General features: G+C 40.5%; 1 protein-coding gene across 9 annotated transcripts in view; it reads left to right on the forward strand.

Moving 5' to 3' along the window:
* Positions 1-21704, forward strand: part of KCNQ2 (potassium voltage-gated channel subfamily Q member 2) — a 168970-nt gene that overhangs the window by 75387 nt on the left and 71879 nt on the right. For all 9 annotated transcript variants that reach the window (XM_072643707.1, XM_072643690.1, XM_072643722.1 and 6 more), the window contains exons 2-3: positions 15722-15812; positions 19546-19672. In XM_072643707.1, the coding sequence (XP_072499808.1) occupies positions 15722-15812; positions 19546-19672 (218 nt within the window). The remainder of the gene's footprint in view (positions 1-15721; positions 15813-19545; positions 19673-21704) is intronic.

The raw sequence follows: 21704 nt of genomic DNA on the forward strand, positions 1-21704 counted from the left end.
GAATCAGAAGACACGTAGCCAGAGCTTGTGTACTGTTCCAGGACTCTTAGGAGAAATGGAAATAAAGAGGGGAAGGAGATAACAGGCATAGGGGAGGAACATAAAAGGCTGAACATGTGTGCAGGCATCTTAACATGGTGCAAAGAGTTTCATAATAGGAAAAACCCCCGCCACCCACACAATGTAATGGTCTGTTTATGGTTGTGGCTGGAGCCCAGTGTGAATCATTCCCTAGTGATCTGCTGATCATGCTACCGTGAACATGCATTTCCCATCTCTTCCAAGCTCTGCAGAAATCATATTCAGGGAGGAGGGAAATCCTGAGCATTCATCAGGAGGGCCAACCTGCCAGGAGAGGCCTGGCTGAGCTAGAACAGGGCTGGGGAATGTAGCCAAAGCCCAAACCCAGAAACCTTGGGCTGTGTGGGGGCAGTGCAGAGGAAGAAGTACTCTCAGGCTTGTATCACCTATTCACACAAGCAAGGGAAAGAAACATCCAGGAAAGAGTGGAACCGACTGAAGGGCAATTTAATTCAATTTAGTTGCTGAAACATCAAATATCTACCATTTGCAAAGCATTGTGCTAGGTACTGAGGATATAAAACTAATAAAAATCTACAATTCTACAACAAAGTATGTAGACAAAGGTTGATAGACCATTTTTTAAGCACTTGCTATATGCTGGGGATGTTCAGAGAGGACTAGAACTTCTGGTATAAGGGCTGCTCATCCATCTTTGGTGTCCACCTGTCACCCAACTCTCACCTGTGGCTCCAAGAAGATGTAGCATACACAGTGGCCACACCTTGGTAAAAGTCTTCAGCAGATGGGTTAAATCATGAAAGGTAGGTATCCAACCTGTCAGTGAGTCGGGGGAATGTCCACCTCAAGCATGTAAAGATTCCCCTTGCCAGAATATGGGGATGAGAACAATTTGTTCCCATAGCTATGAAGGCAGCTGAAGCAGGTGCTGTGGAGCACCTAGAGCTTGATCAGACATTGAAGATGCCAAGGTTATCCACCACATTCTAGACTATAACTAGTCATCTTGACTTTTCTCCTTCCACTGGACTTCAGTGACTGTGGAAGAGAAAGTGAGGCTGACAACTTTGTGTAACTCTGCCTCACTTAAATCCAATTCACTCACAAGCAAAGAATTCCTCATGATGTCATTGGTCCTCTTCGAGAGCAAAGGAGGCACAGCAGCTATGTGTTGGGCACAAAATAATACAAAGTCATTTTAAGATGAAAGGGAGAGAAGTAATTGAGGGGCTCAGGGACCATAAGAATGAGGAAAGGCCTCATGTAGGATGGAGCACCTGAGAGATACTTTGAAGGAAGCTGGAGATCCTATGAAGAGACAATGGATTACAGACATAGGGACCCATTAGTCCCTCTCAAGGTAAAGTCACTTCTTCGCAGAGCTAACTGACCCTGGGCTCCTGTCCAGGCATCTAAGGCATGGCTGCTGTCTCCTGCAATTCAGGAAAAGGCCAACAGAGGCAAGAGGTCCTTTTAGATGTCCCCCTAGAAAAGCCCTGCACGTTATTAAGTCTTCTGTGTGTACTTCCTGGCAGAGTAAGTTCTCGGATTTTCAGAGGGAAGATATGTGTGTTCAGAGGATGGTAGAACTGAAAAGGTCTTAGACAACATCTACTCCAACCTTCTCATTTAGATCGATGAGAAAACTGGTGCTCAGGTAATGGAAATTTCTTTCCCAAGGCCATAATATCATAGGATTTAGAGATGGAAGAGATCTCCAAGATAATTTAGCCTGGTCCTTTTATTTTGTAGATAAGAAAATGGAAGTATAGGGAGGTTAAATGATTTCTCCAAATTCACAAAAGTAGTAGGAGGAAGAGGTAAGATTTGAAGCCAGGTGTACAGATTCCAAATCTAGGACTTTTCCATGGATGCATGTCACTTGATCACTTTGCAGGAGCCAGTATGATAACACAAGTCTAGATTTAGAGCTGGATGTAATCACACGGTTATAGACTTAGATCTAAAAAGGACCTTTGAAGTCATCTAATACAACCATCTCATTTTACAGATGAGGAAACAGACTCAGGGAGATTAAATGACTTTGCCCAAGGTTACATGAGTAGTAAGTGATAGAACTGGGAAGCGGGTCCTCTGACTCCAATCCTGTGCTTTTTCTATCACATTATAATGCTTTCCTCTCCCATGTTCCTCCTCTACTATGCTGACATAGATTTCTATCATTGGTCCATCTACATAGAAAGACTATCAAGAACTGTCTGTCTGAAGGCCATTTAAGTATGGCAGTGAAGGTTCTATAATAAGACATTTGATTGTTAGGAAATTAGCAGTGATTAATACCTTAGGCCCTGACAGTGTAACTCATGCCCACAGAGATAATCTGGCAGGATTAAAATTAAGAAGTGACCTTTTAGCTATTGAGATAAATTATGCCCAAAGGCCTAAATTTCTTGAAGGTTTAATGGCATCACATAGTGTTAGTGTTACAGAGATCTTAAGGATTCTTTAGTTTAATCTCCTCACAGTTGAGGGAACTGAAACCCACAATAGAAATGAGTCAGCAGTTAACTGCTTCTCCCTCCCTAACTGTCCTTAAGGAAGTCTTCTCTGATAATGACACATATAGAATAAAGCAAATCCATTTGGTAATACACATTTGTGTGTGTTTGCCCAGGTGAAGACCCCTCCAGAGGAGACCAATGAAACCCTGGTCCTTGGACAGGGCTAGTAAACTTGCAGACTATTGCTGCCGTTTTTTCTCATGGCCCAGATAGTCTTTTCATTGATGCCATGGCTCTGAACTATTTGGATTCAGCAACTTATAGCCCTTAGGGCTGTGTGGTTGTTGGGATTTCAGGCATGAGCAGTGGGCCCCAAATAATACTGTCTATCCCTGCTCCTGAACTGACAAAGGCACAGGTGATATGTGGAGTGTTTCTGCTAATAAACTGTGAAAAGGTTGAAATCTCCTGGCTGAAGCTACAAAAAGCCAGAGAGGAAAGCTGCTTTGCCACTTCATTTGGTCTTTTTGAGTCTTTGAAATGATCTGTAAATGATCTGATTTCTCCCTGCTCTCCTTTCAGCTTAGCTCCTAGCTAGCTTAAGGCCTTCTCTTTCAGACCTTGACTCATCATCAGATGGCGGGACTGCACTGACTGTGATTCTCTTTTCATCTTTCTATCACCCTCACTACCTTGCTGCATGAACCCTCCCTCTCAGAGTGAAATAATCATAATTGGAAGGGTCCCATTCTGAGCTGTCCCTCAACCTTGGGGCAGAAGGAACATTTTGAGCTTCTCCTACAGCAAAGATGAATGAGAGGCATCACTGACATCTAATGAATAGAGGACCAACTTTGGGAATGTTACTGCTAATAATAATAGTAGTTAACATTTACGAAGCACTTTAATATTTACAGAATACTTTACATATATTATCTTCTTTGATCCTCAGTAACAAAAACCCTGTGAAACAGGTGCTATTGTTATCTCTCTTTGACCAATGGAATCATGAGGGTGATGTCTTCACTTGTCGGTGAATCGGAATGAAGTGGGGCAGAACTGTGCTAAGTCCTCAGCCTCACTCTCTCCTCCAGAGTCATGGAAGTCCAGTGACAAGACAGAGTTCAACATGACTGACTGTGGTCCAAGATGCAGTGGGTGACCTTGGCCTTTCTAAATTCAAGTCTTTCTCAAGTCTCAGTTTGTCTGAGGTCATGCCAATTCAATGACTAACAGATAGGTAAGAGTTTAGACAAAAGATAACCCAATTTCCCATCACAAAGATATCAGTCTGGGAGAGGAAGACCCTTAGAGTTTCTGACCAAAACAGAAAACAATTACTCTTTCTGGCAGAGTATGTTTTGGCTTTTCAGAGGATGTATATGAAATATCAAGCTGTTGTTTTTTTTTTTTAATTATGAATAGGTCTACTTTTCTGTGCTTTACTTTATTTTATTTTTTGACTCTTCCTCCCCTTCCCCCGAGGTACAATTAAGTATGGATATACACACGTATATACATATACATAGATATCCATAAACATACACATATACACATATATACACTCATACGCATAATATATATGTAAGACCACATTATGCTTATTTCCACTTACCATTTGTTTCTCTGTAGGTATATAACATCTTCCTTCATAAGTCCAAGTCTTCCCATATTTTTCTAAATCTACCAGTTCATCATTTCCTACACCACGACAATATTCTGACCTAATTGGATTCTATCAGGGAGATTGTCAATGAGAGTTTTCTACTGAATTTTTCTGCATTCCTTCTAGTCTTGGCTATATAGGTATTTATATGGGAAAATTTAAATTTAAAATAATCAAAATTATCCATTTTATACTTCAATACTGCTCTTACCACATTATAGGTTTAAAGTCTGATGCTACCGAATCTAGTTCCTTCACATCTTTTCCCCCTGGTTTCCTTGAAATTCCTGACCTTCTGCTCTTCCAAATGAACTCTGTAACAATTTTTTTCTGACTCAGTAAGATAATTTTTAACAATTTAATTGGAATTGTTTTACATAAATAGATTAGTTAGGTAAAATTATCTTTTTTATTATATTAGCTTTGCCTGTCCATGCACAACAAATATTATTTTGGTTATTCAGCTCTCACTTTGTATAAAAGGTGTTTTGTGTTTATATTTGTATAGTTCCCGCACCTGTTTTGCCAGGTATTCTCTCATTTTTTCATATTGTCTGTTTTATATGATCTAAACTATTGATTAATATCACTAACATGTAGTATAGTTTCCTTACTTTTCTCTTTTGATTAAATCTGATTTTAGCTTTAACTTTGTCTGAGATCATGATTACTAGTCCTGCTTTTTTACAGAATAAATTCTACTCATGATCTTTATTTTATGTTTGTGTATGTTTCTCATTTTTGTAGCATTTCCTAAAAGCAACATATTGTTGGATTCAAAATTTTAAGTTTTTGGCTTTTCAGAGGATAGATGTATATGAAATATCAATCTTTTTTTTTTTTTTTAAATTATGCATAGGTCTACTGTAAGTTCCCATTTTATAGGTAAGTTCATCCCATTCACATTCTAAACCATAATTACTTGTTGTATATTTTCCTCCTTTCTATTTTGCTTACTATCTTTTTCACCCTATTCCTATCCTTCCTCACTCCTCTACTTAACTTTTATCCCCTACCTCCTATTCCTTAACCTATCCCCTTCCAAAGATGCTTCCCTTATTCTCTCCCTCCACCCTATCCTTTTACCCTCTTATTTTTTTTATACCCTTCTAAATATATAAATGTTGTTCCCTCTTTATCCCCTTCCCATTAATCTACATAACCTTTTATTACCCCTATCTTGTCCTATTCTCTATCCCTTCCTTATCTCTCCCTCATCCCTTTGTCCTCTTATTTCTTTCTGAATTTAGAAGACCTTTATACCCTTACATATGTATGTATTGTTCCCTCTTTAACCTATTCCTGATGAGGGTAGAGTTACAGAAGTACCCACCCTCCTCCCCCATCTAATTCGTCTGTTTCAGTTCTTCCTCTTGCACCTCATTTGTATGAGATAATTACTCTTTTTGTAATTATTAATTTTAATTATTAATGTTTGTAATTTTGCTACATTATTTTGCTTTTTAGAATCACATCATATTCAGTTTTACTCCCACGCTTTTGAACTATCCAATTACTGATGACAATCTTGGACATGGTTTACATTTCCACATATACAAAGTAAACAGTTTGTCCTTGAGTCCCTTGTAATCAGTCTTTGAAGTTTACCTTATTTTTCTCTTGGATCTTGTATGTCACATTTTCTATTTAGTTCTGGTCTTTTTGCAATAAAATTCTGGAAGTCTGTCAATTTATTGAATGTCCAGTTTTTTCATTCAGGATTATAATGAACTTTTCTGGGTATGATATTTTCAGCCATACCCCAGTTCTTTTGCTCTTCAGTATATAGTGTTCTAAGACCTGCAGTCTTTTAGTATAGCTCTTGCTGGGTTTTAGGTAATTCTAATTGTGGCTCCATCATATTTGAATTGATTTTTTCTTGTTGCTCATACTATTTTCTCTTTAAATGGGGGTTTCAGTGTTTGGCTATGATATCCCTGTAGGTTTTCCTCTAAGCATTTCTTTCAGGTGGTGATTGGTAGATTCTTTTTTTCTATTTCTACTTTCCCCTCTTGTTTTTTAGCATTTTAGGATAATTTCTTTAATTATTTCTTGTATTATTATGTCAAAATTCTTTGACAAAATTCTGTTTTCTCTTCTTGATCTGTTCTCTAGATCAGTTGTTTTTCTTATGTTTCACATTCTCTTCCATTTTTTCATTCTTTCTCTTTTGTTCATTATTTCTTTTTCTCATAACTTCACTGACTTCCCCTTACTCAGTTCTAATTTTCAGGGAGTCATTTTCTTCTGTAAGATTCTGAATCTTCTTTATAATTGGTTGACTTTCTTTTCATAATCTTTTTTTTTCTTGAATTGTTCTTACTTTAAAATTATTTCCCTCTCAATCTCTCTCATTTGATTTTTGAAATGTCTTTTGAGTTCTTCTGTGAATTCTTTTTGGTCAGGTGACCATTTGATATTACTCTTTGGGGTAAGGAGGTTTTCTTTGCTTCAGTGTCCTCCTCTGAAGATGAATCCTGGTCTTCTCTATTTCCATAGTAACTATTTATGGTTTATCCCTTTCTCCTTTACCTGCTCATTAAAAATTTTTTTTAGTAGTTTATTATTATAATCAGTTCTAATCTTGGGGCATGGGGGATGGTGACTTTAACCTCAGGTCTTTCTTACTGTTCTTTTTTGAGCTTTGTCTTGGGCTCAGCCTCTACACTCCTTTCCCCCTGCAAGCCACAACTAGATCCCCACTATGCTGGAAATGCTCTTGTTCCCTGAGAACCCTATAGTGGTTATAACCTTCAGTTCTCTCCTCTGGCCTGGAATGGAGACCAAGAACTTGGCTCTCTTGTAAGTGTCCACAGCCAGCAGCATCCCTGCCTCACTGCTTCTGCACTCACTGGACATGTGCTGGTTTCTTCTTGCCCAGGACTGCATCTTGGTGGCACAGCTGGGTCATGCATCCCTTGTCAGCAGACAATCTTCCCCTCCTCAAACCCCTGACTCCCTATACTGTCCAGGAAGTGAAAATTCTTGTGGCTGAATTTGAGGCTACTTCCCAATCCAGCTGCCCCCAGGGCTCACCACTTGCTGTTTCAGTGGACCTAGCCTGGAGGTGTTTTTACTTCACTCAGACCAAATCTCCATCCTGGGATCTTCAGATTTTCTCCACTTGCCCCAGGAGAATCACTGTTTTACCTCAACTCTTGTTTATTTTTGCCACTCTGTATTGACACCAATGTGCTATTTTATCTTGTTTGTGGAGGAAATCTGAAAAACCTGAAATTTTCTGACCTGCTCTGTCATGTTCCCTGAATCCTTGAGATACAATCTGTATAAGTAGAGAGAATTTTCCCACTGGGAATTCCCCATTCACCAAAACAATCAACACAGATTTTTTTAAAGCTCTTGCTATGTGCCAGGTGCTGTCCTAGGTGTCCTAGGGGATACAATGACAAAAAATTCAATTCAATTTAATAAATATATATTAAACACCTACATTTCCTGCCTCCAAGGAGCTTACATTCTGTGGAGGAGAAATAACATGTATACTTGTAAGTAGAGAGTCAGTAAACATTTATTAAGTGCCTACCATATGCCAGGCACTGTGCAAAGTGCTCGGGATACAAAAGGAGAGAAGATATACAAAGTTAAAATGAGATATTTTCTGAGGGGCTTACACCTGGTGAGATCACGTAGGATCTCATGCAATAGGTGGTGTTTGAGCAGAACTTGGAAGAAAGCTATGATTTTAAGGGACACAGGTAAGGTGAAGGTGCTTTTGGAGAATGGGAAACTACCTTACAAAAGCCTGGAACTGAAAAGATGAAATGTCATGTGAGGAACAGCACATGGGTTCATATCCATGAAATCATTGGTTGAGATCAAAATCAACCTATGAAACAAAAAGGGATAGTAACTTTTTAAATAGTGGGTGGTGTATGCATGTGATATAGACTGTCTGCAGCTTGAGAAACAGGGAAACTAAACTGTCCCTAATGAAGAACCCACATCCTTGGCCCTTTCATCACCAGGCTTTAACTTCCAGAGCTACAACCTTTTCTCTGTGACATTTCAGAGACATCTTCTGCCCTAGTGCTTCACCCTTGAAAATGTCACATGGAGGAAAGCTGACTGTGACATATGCCACGATTGTTCCCCATCTCCACAGGCTGCGTGTTGTGGTAGAAAGAATCAGAGGAAGGACCTAGGCTCCAGTATTGGCTGTGTCATCCTCAGTTTTCTCATTTGTATAATGAGATGGAATGAACTAAGTGATCTATAAGATCCCTTCCAGGTTTAAACATGATACTGTGATCTTTGCTTCTGCCATTTCCTCTCCCTGGAATAGCCCTCTCTGTTCCTTTCTAAATCCTACTTTCAAATTAATCGAGTTTTATTAAATGCCTACCATGTGCTAGGTACTATGCTAAGGCATTAGGATGCAAATATGAATAAATACTCATCCTTCAAAACCCAGTTCACATGATCCCCCTTCCTTGAGGTCCAGGCCATGGAAGATTTGGTACAAAGAACAGGAGATGCTAAATCTGGAGAAGATAAGGCTGCTGAGGGGAGAGGGGATAGGGGAACAGTAATGCAGGGGTCAGATTCAAGAGTGTGAAAGAATTCACTTAGAAGACATTCTCTTTAGCCATCTAGAACTTTTATTTATATGAAAAAACACAAACCTCTTAGCAAAAACCTAGTTGAGGCCTTGATATTTGGGGAAACTAGGATATATAGAGATTTCCAAATGATGATGCAGTTTTAGAGTTTTTATGGGGGTTAAAGATTAAGGAAAGGACAAGAAAGGATTTTATGACATAGGCTGAGCTTAAAATTTTCTGACCTACTAATCCATGCTCCCAGGATCCTTGAGATATCAACCTGTATAAGTAGAGAGAGTTTTCCCACTGGGAATTCCTCATTCGACAAAACTATCAACAAAGTTGATAGTTTTAAGTTCCTGTTATGTGCCAGACACTGTCCTAGGTGCTGGAGACACAATGACAAAAATTAAATTCAGTTTAATAAAGATGATAGCACCTGTATCATGGTGCTATTTTGAGGATCCAATGAGATAGCATAGGCAAAGGGCTTTGCAAATTTCAAAACTGTATGTATTATTAAGGAAGGAAACAAACATTTATGAAGTGCTAGGTGCCAGCGCTGTGCTAATCACTTTACAAATAATATTTCATTCTATCTTTACAACAATCCAGGGAAGTAGGCACTATTATTATCCCCATTTTACAGGTAAAGAAATTGAGACAAAAAGAGGCTAAATGACTTGCCCTAAGTCACCCAGCTATTGAGTACCTAAGACCACATTTGAACTCAGGTCTTCCTGACTTCAGACCCAGTATCCTATCCAGAAAACCATGTAGATGCTTCAAAACGGAATGACTTATCTTAAAAGGTAGTAAGCTCCCTGTCCCTGGAGGTCTTCAAACAGTGACTGATTTCTTGTCTGGGATGTTATGAGAAGGGCAGAATTCCTGCTTAGGTGTGTATGGTCAAGACTAGATGACCTCTGAGGTTCTGGTATTCTGTCAGTCTACAATAATCTCTCCCTCTTCCTAGAGGATCATTATTTAACACTGGTGCTTGGCAGTGTTTACTTCTTAGGATGCCTTTATTTTCTGTCTGGTATTATTCTATATTTCATGTATGAGTCTTGCTTTTGAAAAAACAAACAAACACCTATGAGCTCCTGGAGAGTAGGGGGCCATACCTTTTCCTCCTCTTGTATCTCTCAGCATCTACTGTCTTCACTGAGTAGAGTTTAATTCTTTAATTTCCTCCCAATCCCTAGAGTAAAACAGTAAGATTGATTGTGGGAAAGCTGAGTGAGCATTTGAGAGAATCCCACATTCCTGCTGCTGCTGTCCCTGGGCTGTCCCATGGCTGAGTCTCTCTCTCTCCTTTGTGGGTGGTTTGGTGTTTACAGCCCCAGGGGGAATTCAGAGTGAATGAGCCTGCCATCTGGGCTTTGTTCTTCCTCAGCCTGTTCCTGCGCAGCGGCACCAGCCTGAAGCTTTCACCAGCCCTCAGTTAACCTGGTTATTTCTCCCTAATCTGTCATGCCTAACAGCATCATCACTGATGGATTTCAGATTGAGTTCTCTATTACACACTGACGTTTCCCAGAATTCTGGCCACAAGGGCTCTTCATCGGAGGATGTTACTCAGGAAATTAGGTTGACTGTTGCCAGCCCACTTGGACCCAGACATATTCTTCCTCCCCTCCTCACCCACTCCCCCGCCACTCCAGCTCTCCCCTTTGCCTTTTCCATCGTACGATTGATGGATCAGGAAAATTAAAACTGGCTTCACATTTCTCTCTCAAGATCACAATCTTTTCCTTTCCCCATTATAGCTGGGATTAAAGGAACTTCTTTTTGTAGAAGCTTCAGTTGATAATCAGTCACTACTAATGATCTCCTTTGTGACCAGCAGCCTGTTATAATATATTGAGTTCTGGATTTGGAGTACAAGGCCTAAATTCAAACTCTTCCTCTGGTCATAGGACAGTTATTTAACTCCTTACTGTCCCTAAGGCAATTCTTCAAGATTGAGAGAGCTTTCACACTAGGAATTCTTGACATAGATGAAATATTTATCTGGTATTCCCCCCACCCCACCCCACTCCCTCCTTCAAAGCATTTTGGGTTTGACAAATACTTTGCCATATTTTTACTTAGAAATTTTCCTAATTCTTTAAGCTATGTTGGGTGAGAGGAAGAGAGAGGCTTAAACGACATTTTCTTTTCTGGGTCACATGGCAAAGTTTCAACCTAAATGGCTAGCCCTGAGTGCCTAGTCATTTCTTGAATACAATTAGCTGTGTTCAATAAGGATTAACTGGATTGTACTGAAGGTAATACTTATTCCCCTTGGGGATTTGTGGGGAGAGTTTTGTTATTGGAGCAACTTTTCCTTCCTGCCTGAAATACAGGAATAGGCATTGCACTTTACCCTGAGGAGCTAAGCTGCTCAGTTTCCTCTTGAGTAGAATGGGATAGCTGAAGTGACTTCTTTTTAAATTTTATTCTTTTATATTTTTATGGTGTTTTTTGGAGGCAATCAAAGTTAAGTGATTTGCCCAGGGTCACACAGCTAGTCTGAGGATGGATTTGATTCCTGACTCCAGGATTGGTGTCCTATCCACTGCACCACCTAGCTGCCCTTGCTTCTTCCTAAAGTTCCTTTTGGTTCTGACATTCCATGATTCTATGAGATAACATTCACTAGACATTTCTGTGGGTAACTTACTCCAATGATCCCCAGAACGTGGTTTGCTCAAGTTGTATTAAAAGAGTACTGGTAGAAAAGTCTTGCTATGGCAAGTCACTACCTTCTCTGGCCTTGGATTCTTAATGTAAAATGAAGGGGTTGGACCAAATTGTCACTGATGTACTTCTCAGTTCTAGATCTCTTGATTGTACTATTGGATATTTTCCGAGATTTCTTCTAGTTGAAAAGTTTGGGACATTTTAGTAAATACAGTGACAAATTGGAACTTTTTCATAGGAAGGTGACAGGCCTCAAAATTGATCCACTAAATAATAACTGATATTTACGTAGAAATTTAAAGTTTGCAAACCTCTGTTGAGCCTTGTGATAACCTTGTGAGTATGTATATAATGGGAATTATTCTCATTTCACAGCTGAGGACACTGACTCACTAACCAAAAACCATAACCTGCTGCTCTTTGATTGAAGGGATGGGGGATGTTTAGATTGGAGGAGGGAACATTTAGGGGTATATGCTAGCTGACTTCAAGTATTTGTGGCTCTTATATGGAAGGGGGATGAGATTTGTTCTGCTTGGCTCCAGAAGGCAGAACCAAGAAGAGTGGGCAGATAGTGCAGAGAAGATTTTGGCTTGATGCAAGAAAAAAACTTCCTAACAATTAGAGTGGAATGGATTGTCTCAGGAGATAATCTTGTACCTGCTCCTATCTTGCCTCAATAGTTCTATGTGTGGGTGCCTTGGCTCTGAGCTCCTTGAAGGAAGAGAGTGTGTCTTCTCTTGTCTTCCTTCCAAGCATCTTATACAGGGCTTGGTACATTCATTGAATGTTAGGGTTTTGATTTCAATAAAATTCCCATAAGGAAAGACTGAATCATAAAGAAGACAGGAACCGTAAAGAAAAGTTTGAATTGAGACAACTTGGAATTTCTGGAGATGAATCAGAAGAACATTCAGTCCTTTGGCACTTCTGGAGAAGAACCAATTTGGTGTCCTGGGCCACTGTGGTGAATGCTCAGTAATCTTCTCTTTGGATGATTCAGTTTAGGCTGGATGATCCTTTGCTGTCATGAGAGGTAGTGCAGGGAAGTCAATCTGAATCACTTTACTATTGATAGATAAGGAAGACCCATACAGGTAACTCTTGTGGAAGGATATATTTGAATAGCAATTTGCAATGCCTTTTAGATAAGCTGCTATTTGGAAACTCTTCACACCACAGAAAATCAAGTAGTGTTGGTCCACAAATATTTAAGTGCTTACAACATTCTGGGCACTTTGCTAAGTGTCGAAGACACAGAGAAAAACAAAAATATGGCCCTTGTCATTAAGGAGTTCACGTTCTAAACATGAAAATAGCCATGCACTACAAGATATATACAGTGTAAAAACTACATAATTTCAGAGGGAAGGCACTAAGCAGTGTGTGTATATTGGGGTGGGGTATGCACAAAAAGCCTCTTAGCAAAAGGTGAGATTTGGGCTGAGTCTTGAAGGAAGTTAGGAGACCTAGATGATGAGGGAGAAGTTTTCAAGCATGAGGGATAGCCAGTTAAAATGCATAGTTTTCACTACTAGATCTGTATCCCAGACCTAGTGAAAAGGACCTATTATGATGGCAAAGCACTGGAAATTGAAGGGATGCCCATCAACTGGGGAATGGCTGAATGACTTACATGAACTGATGGAAAGTGAAGTGAGCAGAACCAGGAGAATATTGTACATAGTATCAGAAACATCGGGTAATGATGAACTATGAGTGACAACTTTTCCCAACAATATAGTGATCTGAGATAATTCCAAAGGACTCATGAGGAAAAATGCTATTCACATCCAGAAAGAATTGATGGAGTCTGACTGCAGATCGAAGCACGCTATTTTCTTTATTTTTTCATGCTTTTTTTCTTTTGGTCTGTTTTTTCTTTTACAACATGACTCTAATATAGAACTATGTTTTATGTGGTTTCACATATATAACCTGTATTAAACTGCTTACTGTGTTAGGAAAAGGGGAGGTGAGGAAGGGAGAAAATTTTGAACTCAAAATTTTTAAAAATGGATGTTAAAATTTGTCTTTACATGTAATTGAAAAAAAAAAAGACCAAAAGCCATTAAAATAAAGTCAGATCTAAAGAAAAAAAAACCTGCATGGTTTTGGGGGTGGAATGTTGTTTGGGAGGAAGAGTAAGAAGGCCAGTGTCTATGCTTAGAGCTGTAAAGATTAGAAAGGTAAGAAGCAGCCAAGTTGTGAAGAGCTTTACAACTAAATAGAGGGTTTTTTAATGTGAGCATCAGGTGCTGAGCATTTTCTTCCCAAATGTGGAGGAGTCTTTGGCACAGGGGCAGAGGAGGGAGTGGGGAGAAGGATGGAGGAATTGGGGAAATTGCAGTAGACTATATACAACCTTCCTCCCCATAGGCTCTTTCCTTCCCCAGACAGCCACTGTGGCACTCTGACGCAGGACGCTAATCGGTGATCACGCTCTCTCAGAACTGGTTGCTTTTCCAAACTGAGCCAATTAATTCCACATCTGCCCTCTGTAAATCACCAGCCTGGTAAAGGGGTGGAGCCTGAGTGAAGGCAATTGACTATGACTGGAGAATCTTTCTCACAAGCAAGCTCAGATCTTCTGCTCTCTTCTGGAGCAGGGGATAATCTGTGAGACATAGTTAAATAGAACAGTTTAAGGGAAGAAGAAGACAAAGAAATAGTTGGGGGGAGGCAGAAGATCTGGGGTCTAGTCCCTGGCCTGTCACTAACCAGCTTTGAGCATTTCTGTTCTATTGGCCTCAGTTTCCCCATCTGTAAAATAAAAGAGTTGGATTAAATGATCTCTAAGACCCCTGGATATCCAGAATTTAGGAGAAGAGAAAATAGATTTTAGTTGCAGCAGGAGAGATTGGGTGAGGTATAAGGAAGAATTCACTAAGAGATAAGGAGGCATTTGTTGGTATAGTGGATAGAGTTTGGGGTGTCAAGTCAGGAAGACCTGAGTTCAAACACTTACTGACTATGGGCAAGTCACTTAACCTCTGCTTGCTTCAGTTTTCTCATCTGTAAAATGGGGATAATAATAGCACCTACTCCCCAGGGTTGTTGTGAGGCTAAAACAGATATTTGTAAAGTGTTTTACAAACCTTAAAGCACTATGTTAGCTATTCTTATTATTATGCATAGAATAAAATGCATAGAATTAGAAAGAATATAATTATATTGAAATTAAATTCTCGATTTTTAAAAAAATTAAGTTCATGGACCCCAGGTTAAAATCCTTTGCTATAAGGGAACTGATTGGCCATAAGGTTGTAGCTTTAGAGGTAGCAGGGACCTCAAAAGTCATCTGAAAGGTCCAAACCTTTCATTTTGGAAATGGAATGATCATGGAGATGGGAAGTAGAAGAGTCAGGAGTTAAAACTAGGTTCTCTAGGACCTGGAAATCCAGCAGTATCTTACACACACACACACACACACACACACACACACACACACACACACACACACACACACACACACACTGTCAGTGTGTGATCATAGAATCTCTTCTTCCAAAAGGAGAGGACTGGAGTGATATTATCTTTCCATCAATCTCGCCCTTTAACAAATTAAAAAATGCTCATGTTTGTCTGCCAGGGAAGGGACTAGAGAGGACATATTCCTGTCTGGTGCAGGATTGCTTCTGTAAGCCAAAAAGTCTGTTAATAGGCATCCCTCCTGCCACCTCACAGAGATTTGTTTTGTTTTGCTCCGTGCAGACCCAGGTGTAGACTGCTTGCTGTCATGCTCCACTTTAAGCAAACCCAAATCAGCAGTCATCTGTGATGTCAAGACCTCTGTTCAGTACAGACTCATACAGTCTGAGCCAAAGGGACTGTATGTGTGCAGGATTTAGAGCTGAAAAGGATACTTTGAGATCTTGTAGTCTTACCCCTTCATTTTACAGAAAGGGAAATTGAGACTCAGGGAAGTTAAAGTACTTGTTCAGTCACATAGGCAGTAGGGCACAGAACAGGGATTTGAATTCTGGTACTCTTAACTAAAAATTTCATGCTCTTTCCACAACACTACAAGTTTAGAGAGAATCTTGTCCAGTGCTCTCAATTTACTGATGAGAAAACTGGAGTCCAGAGAGGGAGACTGACTTGCCCAAGGTCATTCAGGTTGATTAGTTAGTCCAGAACTCAAGCCCAGTTCTACCGACTCCAAGTCCAATACAGTCCCTGCTTCAATGAGCTAACAATTTTAACCAGGGAGACAGTTTTTTCAGTCAAAGAAACCCAAATTGTGCAGTGGCATTTGCAGGTCATGTCCCAGATTGAGCGACCTTTCTCTCTTTGTTCAGGTTCTTGCTGGTTTTCTCCTGCCTGGTGCTGTCAGTCTTTTCCACCATCAAGGAATATGAGAAGAGTTCAGAAGGTGCCCTCTACATCTTGGTGAGTCACAAACTTTGGTCAGGTGTACATGGGCAGAGAACGTGGCTAGGTTTGGAGACATGCTCTCAATGAGAGAGAGTAAATGAAGGTTCCCACTATTGCTGGGGATTTGGGGAAATGAGATTGCTGAGAACCCTTCTAGTGAGAAGCCAAGGTGCCTCCTGATCAGCATCAAGAAAGCACCATATTTGATGACCTGAATCATTGTGGGATTGGTTTGCTTTTTGTTTCATCTCAACTGATGTAGAAAAGCCTCAGACCACAAACCTCAAATAACAAGCGTTCATGGAACCTCAGAGAATTCTTTAGTTACTTTATTTGTGTAAAGTTTGTTTTCCCCATAATGTCCTAAGGTTCCTGAGGGCAAGGATCTTGCCTTCTTCCTAATTCCCTCAACATTAGTGCCTCCTTTTCAAAAATTCCATTATAATTGTTTTCCGTATACTTTTTTGTGAACATGTTTCTCTGATAGATCTGAACTCCTTGAGGGCAGGAAACATCTCATTCTCATCTTTGTAGCTCCAATGCCTAGCACTATGTATGGCAAGGAGTAGATGTTAAAAAAGTGCTTGTGGATTTCTTGGTTTCCTTCCCCCATATTTCTCACAATACTTATGACAGAGATGGGCATAAAAGAGGTCCTAAGTAAATATTTATTATGATTGACATTATTAATAATAACAGCTCACATTTCCGTAGCATTTCATAACTTACAAGGAACTTTCCTCAAAATTGTCTTATGAGTTAAGTAGTAAAATCTTACCACCATGATACAAATAAGACACCAAGACAGAGGAGTTAAGGCACAAAAATTATACTTAAAAAGCAACTTGATGATTATAAAGCAAAGTGTCCTAGATACAGTAAAACCCTAGCAATATGACTTACAATATCATAGCACTGAATCCTGGGTACAATATACGGTTGTTTCATACATGTGTTTCATACCGTATTGCTTTCTGTGGCAATTGGCCTAGAAGGTGGGTCCAATTTATGTTGCTTGAGGCATACATTATAATAGGGTTATCTCTGACTCCTTATGCTAGTGTTAAAACAAGATTATCTCTGCCTGTTTCCCATGACCAGTGTTAAAACAAGGTTATCCTTCTTCTCCAGTACTAGTATTACAATGGAATTATATCTATCTTGACACCAGCATCATCGCAGGATAATGGCTGCTCCCTGACACTAGTGTTAAAATGGGGTTACCTCTGTCCTCTGATACTAGCTTTAAAATGGGGCTATCCCTATCCCTATCCCTTAATGTCAAAGGGACTACCTTATTTCTACCATAGTATGATGCAGACAGTGTAGGCATCTTGTCCCTATAGTGGCATGAACTCTGGAGCCTAGAATCAAAATTCTGCAGTCATTACCATTGCATTAACCATTATCTTCAATTCCTCACCTCAAATTGGGCCCTCTGCAGGTCCCACCCCCAAACTTAGTTGTTCATGACTAGATCCTTGGAAGAGCTAGGAATGCCTTTGACATATGCTTGTTAGCAATTTGGGGTGGGGGGAGGGGTGAGAGAACGTGGTTGTGCAGAGGAAAACTCTGAGTCAGGCTGAGCTGGCTGGGCCCCAGCAACAGAGCAGAGAGAGGAGGGCTGTCATGGTAACCAAAATTTAATTGTGTGTTTTTTTTAATTTCAGATAAAGCAAAAAATGAAAAGCTCTTAGGTAAGGGAGGAATAGGTTCAGAAAGGAGGTTTAATAAGCCTTCCTCTCATGGGCTCAGAGAACATCCAGTCTTTTCTCTGATGAATTACTTTCTGTGAAATGGTTGAATTTGGAGCTCATGAAAGGGAAAAGAGTAAGGAGTCCAGTTGGGAGGGCAGTTTTGTGGGATCCCAGGACCTTTCCTTTGCCCTATTGCTCACTTAAGCTGGAACCTACCAGTCCTTTATCCCCTCTTATCATCCACACCCTATTTCCCACTAGAGGCCCACAGGTTGTGCCCATAAGCCAAGGAGAAGCCAAATGAACCAGCCTAATTGTTCATTCCCACAGCTTACTTCAATGCCTCTGCTCCTGGTTGGAGTGTCCTGGTATTTCATTTTCCAGTAAATCTCGCTTGTTCCATCTGTTTATACAGAAAGAGGAGAAGGATTGGGGAGAGAGGCGTGACACGGAAGGCTTAGGACCCAGAGTTTTATTTTGGTAGAAATATGAAAACCTGGGATTTTCAGATGTACTTCTAGATAGGTCAGGTGCTCTGTGGGATGGGGACAACAGGCATATAGTAGTTATTAAATGTCTACTGTATGCCAGGAACTGTATGAGGTCTTGGGGACACAAAGACAGAACAGATTTGGTCCTGCCCCCAAGAGGCCCATATTTTATCAGGAAAGACAATGCTTAAGACATCTATCAAATAAAAACAATGCAGACTTTTTTTTGAGAAGTGCTAGCTATGTTTGGCACAAGCTGATCGATGGACTTGCATCTTTGTTTGAGCCTAGGAGAGCTGTTGTGAAGATTCAGGGTGACATTTGCTGGGGAACTGGGGGGTCATTGCTAATATGTGCTGCTTGTTGTGTGTGATTGTCTGGTTCCAGTGCAGGAGGGGAGTGAGCCCTAGTGGTCACTATGTGTCAAGGTAGGCCCCAAGCAGGGGGATTTCCCAAATTGCTAATGGACGCTATGGCCTCAGCTCTGCTTTCTGTTCACAGTGACACTGATGATTTGCTCTGACATCCAGGTATGTTGAAGGACACCAGGCTCACCTTTGATCTTTGGTGCCTGGTGTCATTCAGAGAATAAAATTTCCATAAGCACAGTTCCTAGGCTGTTAGGTTCTCTTAGTTACATTTTCTAATTCTGTTTATATGCCTTAAGGGGAAAATCATGACAAGGCAGTGAGAATGGCACTGACTGGTGAAAAATCCAAGCTTGTTTCCAAAAAAAGTGGGAAGTAAGAAACTGGAGCTCTGGGGAAGCTCAGTGCCACCTTGGGTACATCCAGGATTGGGGGTGGGAGAGATAGTTTATAGGTTATATCATAAGAATGCAGCATCTTCTCTGAGAGAACTTTGAGAGCCAGTGAATTAGCCTGTCTATGTGAAATGTTTGGAGAGATTGGCTCAGATGATTTTTTTAATAGCAGGGTTTCATTTCAAACTATCAGCTGTCCTGCATGAATGAATGAATGAAAACACATTTATTAATTACTTTCAAGGTGGCAGTATCTGGGCATGCTTGTCAGGAGACATGGGGTTCTCAGGTCAGAGGGTGGGATTTGTCAGCATCTGGTTCAGCTTCCACTCTGCCCCTTGTGAGACTGTTCAGCACCCTTTCTATAACAGAAATTGAGAAGTTTTGTATCCAGTTCCCATGCAGATTCTGGCCTCATGGGATCATACTTCCCTTGATGCTCCATTTATTTGTGGGGACCTAACGCCTTCCTTCATGGCCAAGCGGAGCAGGGCACATACTAAGATTCTTTTGTTGATGCCTTCAGTGGATCTGAAACCAGAGAGCATTTAATCTGATGCAGATTCAATTTCATGCAAACATTTTTTTTTCTGGTTTCAGCTTGATGATTCTAGGTTTCAATAATTCAGAACCCTTAAAATGATACAGTTTTTATCAAGGTAGCATATAACTTCCTCATCTTGGTGAAGGGATTCCTTGCCTTAGGGCAGAGGTCAAGGGCTTCAGGTATTTCACAGCTGCTTGCTTCAGAGGGCAGAGAAGCATCCAGCAGGCATTGTGTGTGGCTTTCCTTTCAGGAAATCGTCACCATAGTGGTTTTTGGAGTGGAGTACTTTGTGAGGATCTGGGCTGCAGGTTGCTGCTGTCGCTACCGGGGCTGGAGGGGAAGACTGAAGTTTGCAAGAAAACCCTTCTGTGTCATCGGTAAGGACTTCCCCAGCGGGGCAACCCCTGGGGAGCAGGGAAGACCTTGAGATGGGGGTAGCATGTGGGGGCTGATAGCTGCAAAAAGAATGACAACCTCCCCTTCCTCCTCCAACCCACATCCTGTCAGGCAAGGAACTGACATTTCTTGCAAGGAAGACTAAATTCCCTAATTGACATGAATTATTCTTTGTTCTTGGTGAGGGGATGGCATGGAGAGGAACAAAACACAGGAAAGAATCTCTGTATTGGGATCTGGGCACCCCTAGCTTTGGATGAGTCAGTCAGCCATATGCAGAGGTAGACAAGCAACAGGACCATTCAGAGCTAGAAATCCAGACCCCCTTGGAGAGACATTTGTGGGTAGGACCAGGGCAGAGTTAACTTGCATCTATGATCAGTATAACAAACAAATAAATGAAAACAGCAATGACACTGGGAACTTGTCTTGCACGGATTTGAAGGGTAGAGATGACAGGATCTTAGCTTTAGAGCCAGAAGAGACCTTCAAGGTCATTGAGTTCAACACCCTCATTTTATAGAAGAAGAATGGAAACCAAGAGAAATTAAATGACTCACTCTGGGTCTTACAGGGGCAGTTAGGTGGGCTGTGGATAGAGCACTGGGCTTGGAATCAGGAAGACTCATTTTTATGAGTTCAAATCCAGACTCAGATTGGTGTGTGACCAGGGGCAAGTCACTTAGCCCTGTTTGCCTCAGTTTCCTCATCTGTAAGATGGGCTGGAGAAAGAAATGACAAACCTCTTCAGTATCCTTACCAAGAAAACTCTGAATGGGATCACAGAGTGGGACATGAGTGAAACAACTAAACAACAACGTCAATAAAACTGAGTCATACAACTTATATGTGTCTGAGGCAGGGGTTAAGCCCAGGTTTTCCTGACTCTAAGTCTAGCTTTCTATCCACTGTCCCATAGAATTCCACACAGAGACCTCTGGAAGCATCTACTTGGGAGGATGTTTAAAAAAATTTTTTTTACCATTAACAAGCGTTTTTTTCTCCCCTCTCTTCCTCTCCCCTCCTGATGAAAGAAAGAAAAAGAAACCCCTTGTAACAAGCATGCATAACCCAACAAAATAAATTGTCACATTGGCCATGTAAAAAGTGTATATATGTCATTCTATACTTCTAGTCCATCACTGGGAGGTGGTAGCATCCTTCATCATCAGTTCTCTGGAATTGTGGTTGGTCATCGCATTAATCAGAGTTCTTCATTTTTATAGTGTTTTTATAGTATAAATTGTTCTCCTGGTTCTGCTCACCTTATTCTGTTTTAGTTCATATAAGTCTTCCCAGGTTTCTCTGAAACCAGTCCCTTTCACCATTTCTTACATATTCCATTACATTCCTATACAATGATTTATTTAGCCTTTCCCTAATTGATGGACATGTCCTTTGTTTCTAGTTCTTTGCCACTGCAAAAAGAGTTGCTCTAAATGTTTTTGTACAGAATGATATTGTCCCTCTTCGAGATTTCTTGGGGATGTGACCTAGAAGTGCTATTGCTGGGTCAAAGGGTATGCACTGTTTAGTAATTTTTTGGCCGTTGTTCCCAACTGCTTTCCAGAATGGCTGCACTGGACTCTTTAAGGCATGATCTTGGATCGGAACCAACCATTGGAAGGTGTGGTTCTATGCACAAGTTAGAAGACCTGGGTCAAATTCTGACCCTGCCACTTTCTAATGTAATATGAAGAAGTAATTTCCCCTCTGTGGGCCTCAGTTTCCTTATCTATCAAATGAAGGAGTTTGAATAATTGACCTTAAAAGTTCCTTCCAGTTTTAAGTCTATGAAGATGAATGATTTTGAGCAGCCCTAGACTTTTATCTGAATTTAGTCAGGAACATCACATCTACATGTGAGGTTCGTCTGGAGTGAATTTGGAGTCACTAAAGCTTGGGGATTTCTTTCTGATTAAAAGTCATAGAAAAATATGATAAAAATAATAAAAACAAATAACTTCTTGGAGCATTAAATCCAGCAGATGGCAACTCTGAGATAGAACCCCC

The sequence above is a fragment of the Notamacropus eugenii genome, chromosome 1 (assembly GCF_028372415.1).
Source record: "Notamacropus eugenii isolate mMacEug1 chromosome 1, mMacEug1.pri_v2, whole genome shotgun sequence".
NCBI classification, from domain to species: domain Eukaryota; kingdom Metazoa; phylum Chordata; class Mammalia; order Diprotodontia; family Macropodidae; genus Notamacropus; species Notamacropus eugenii.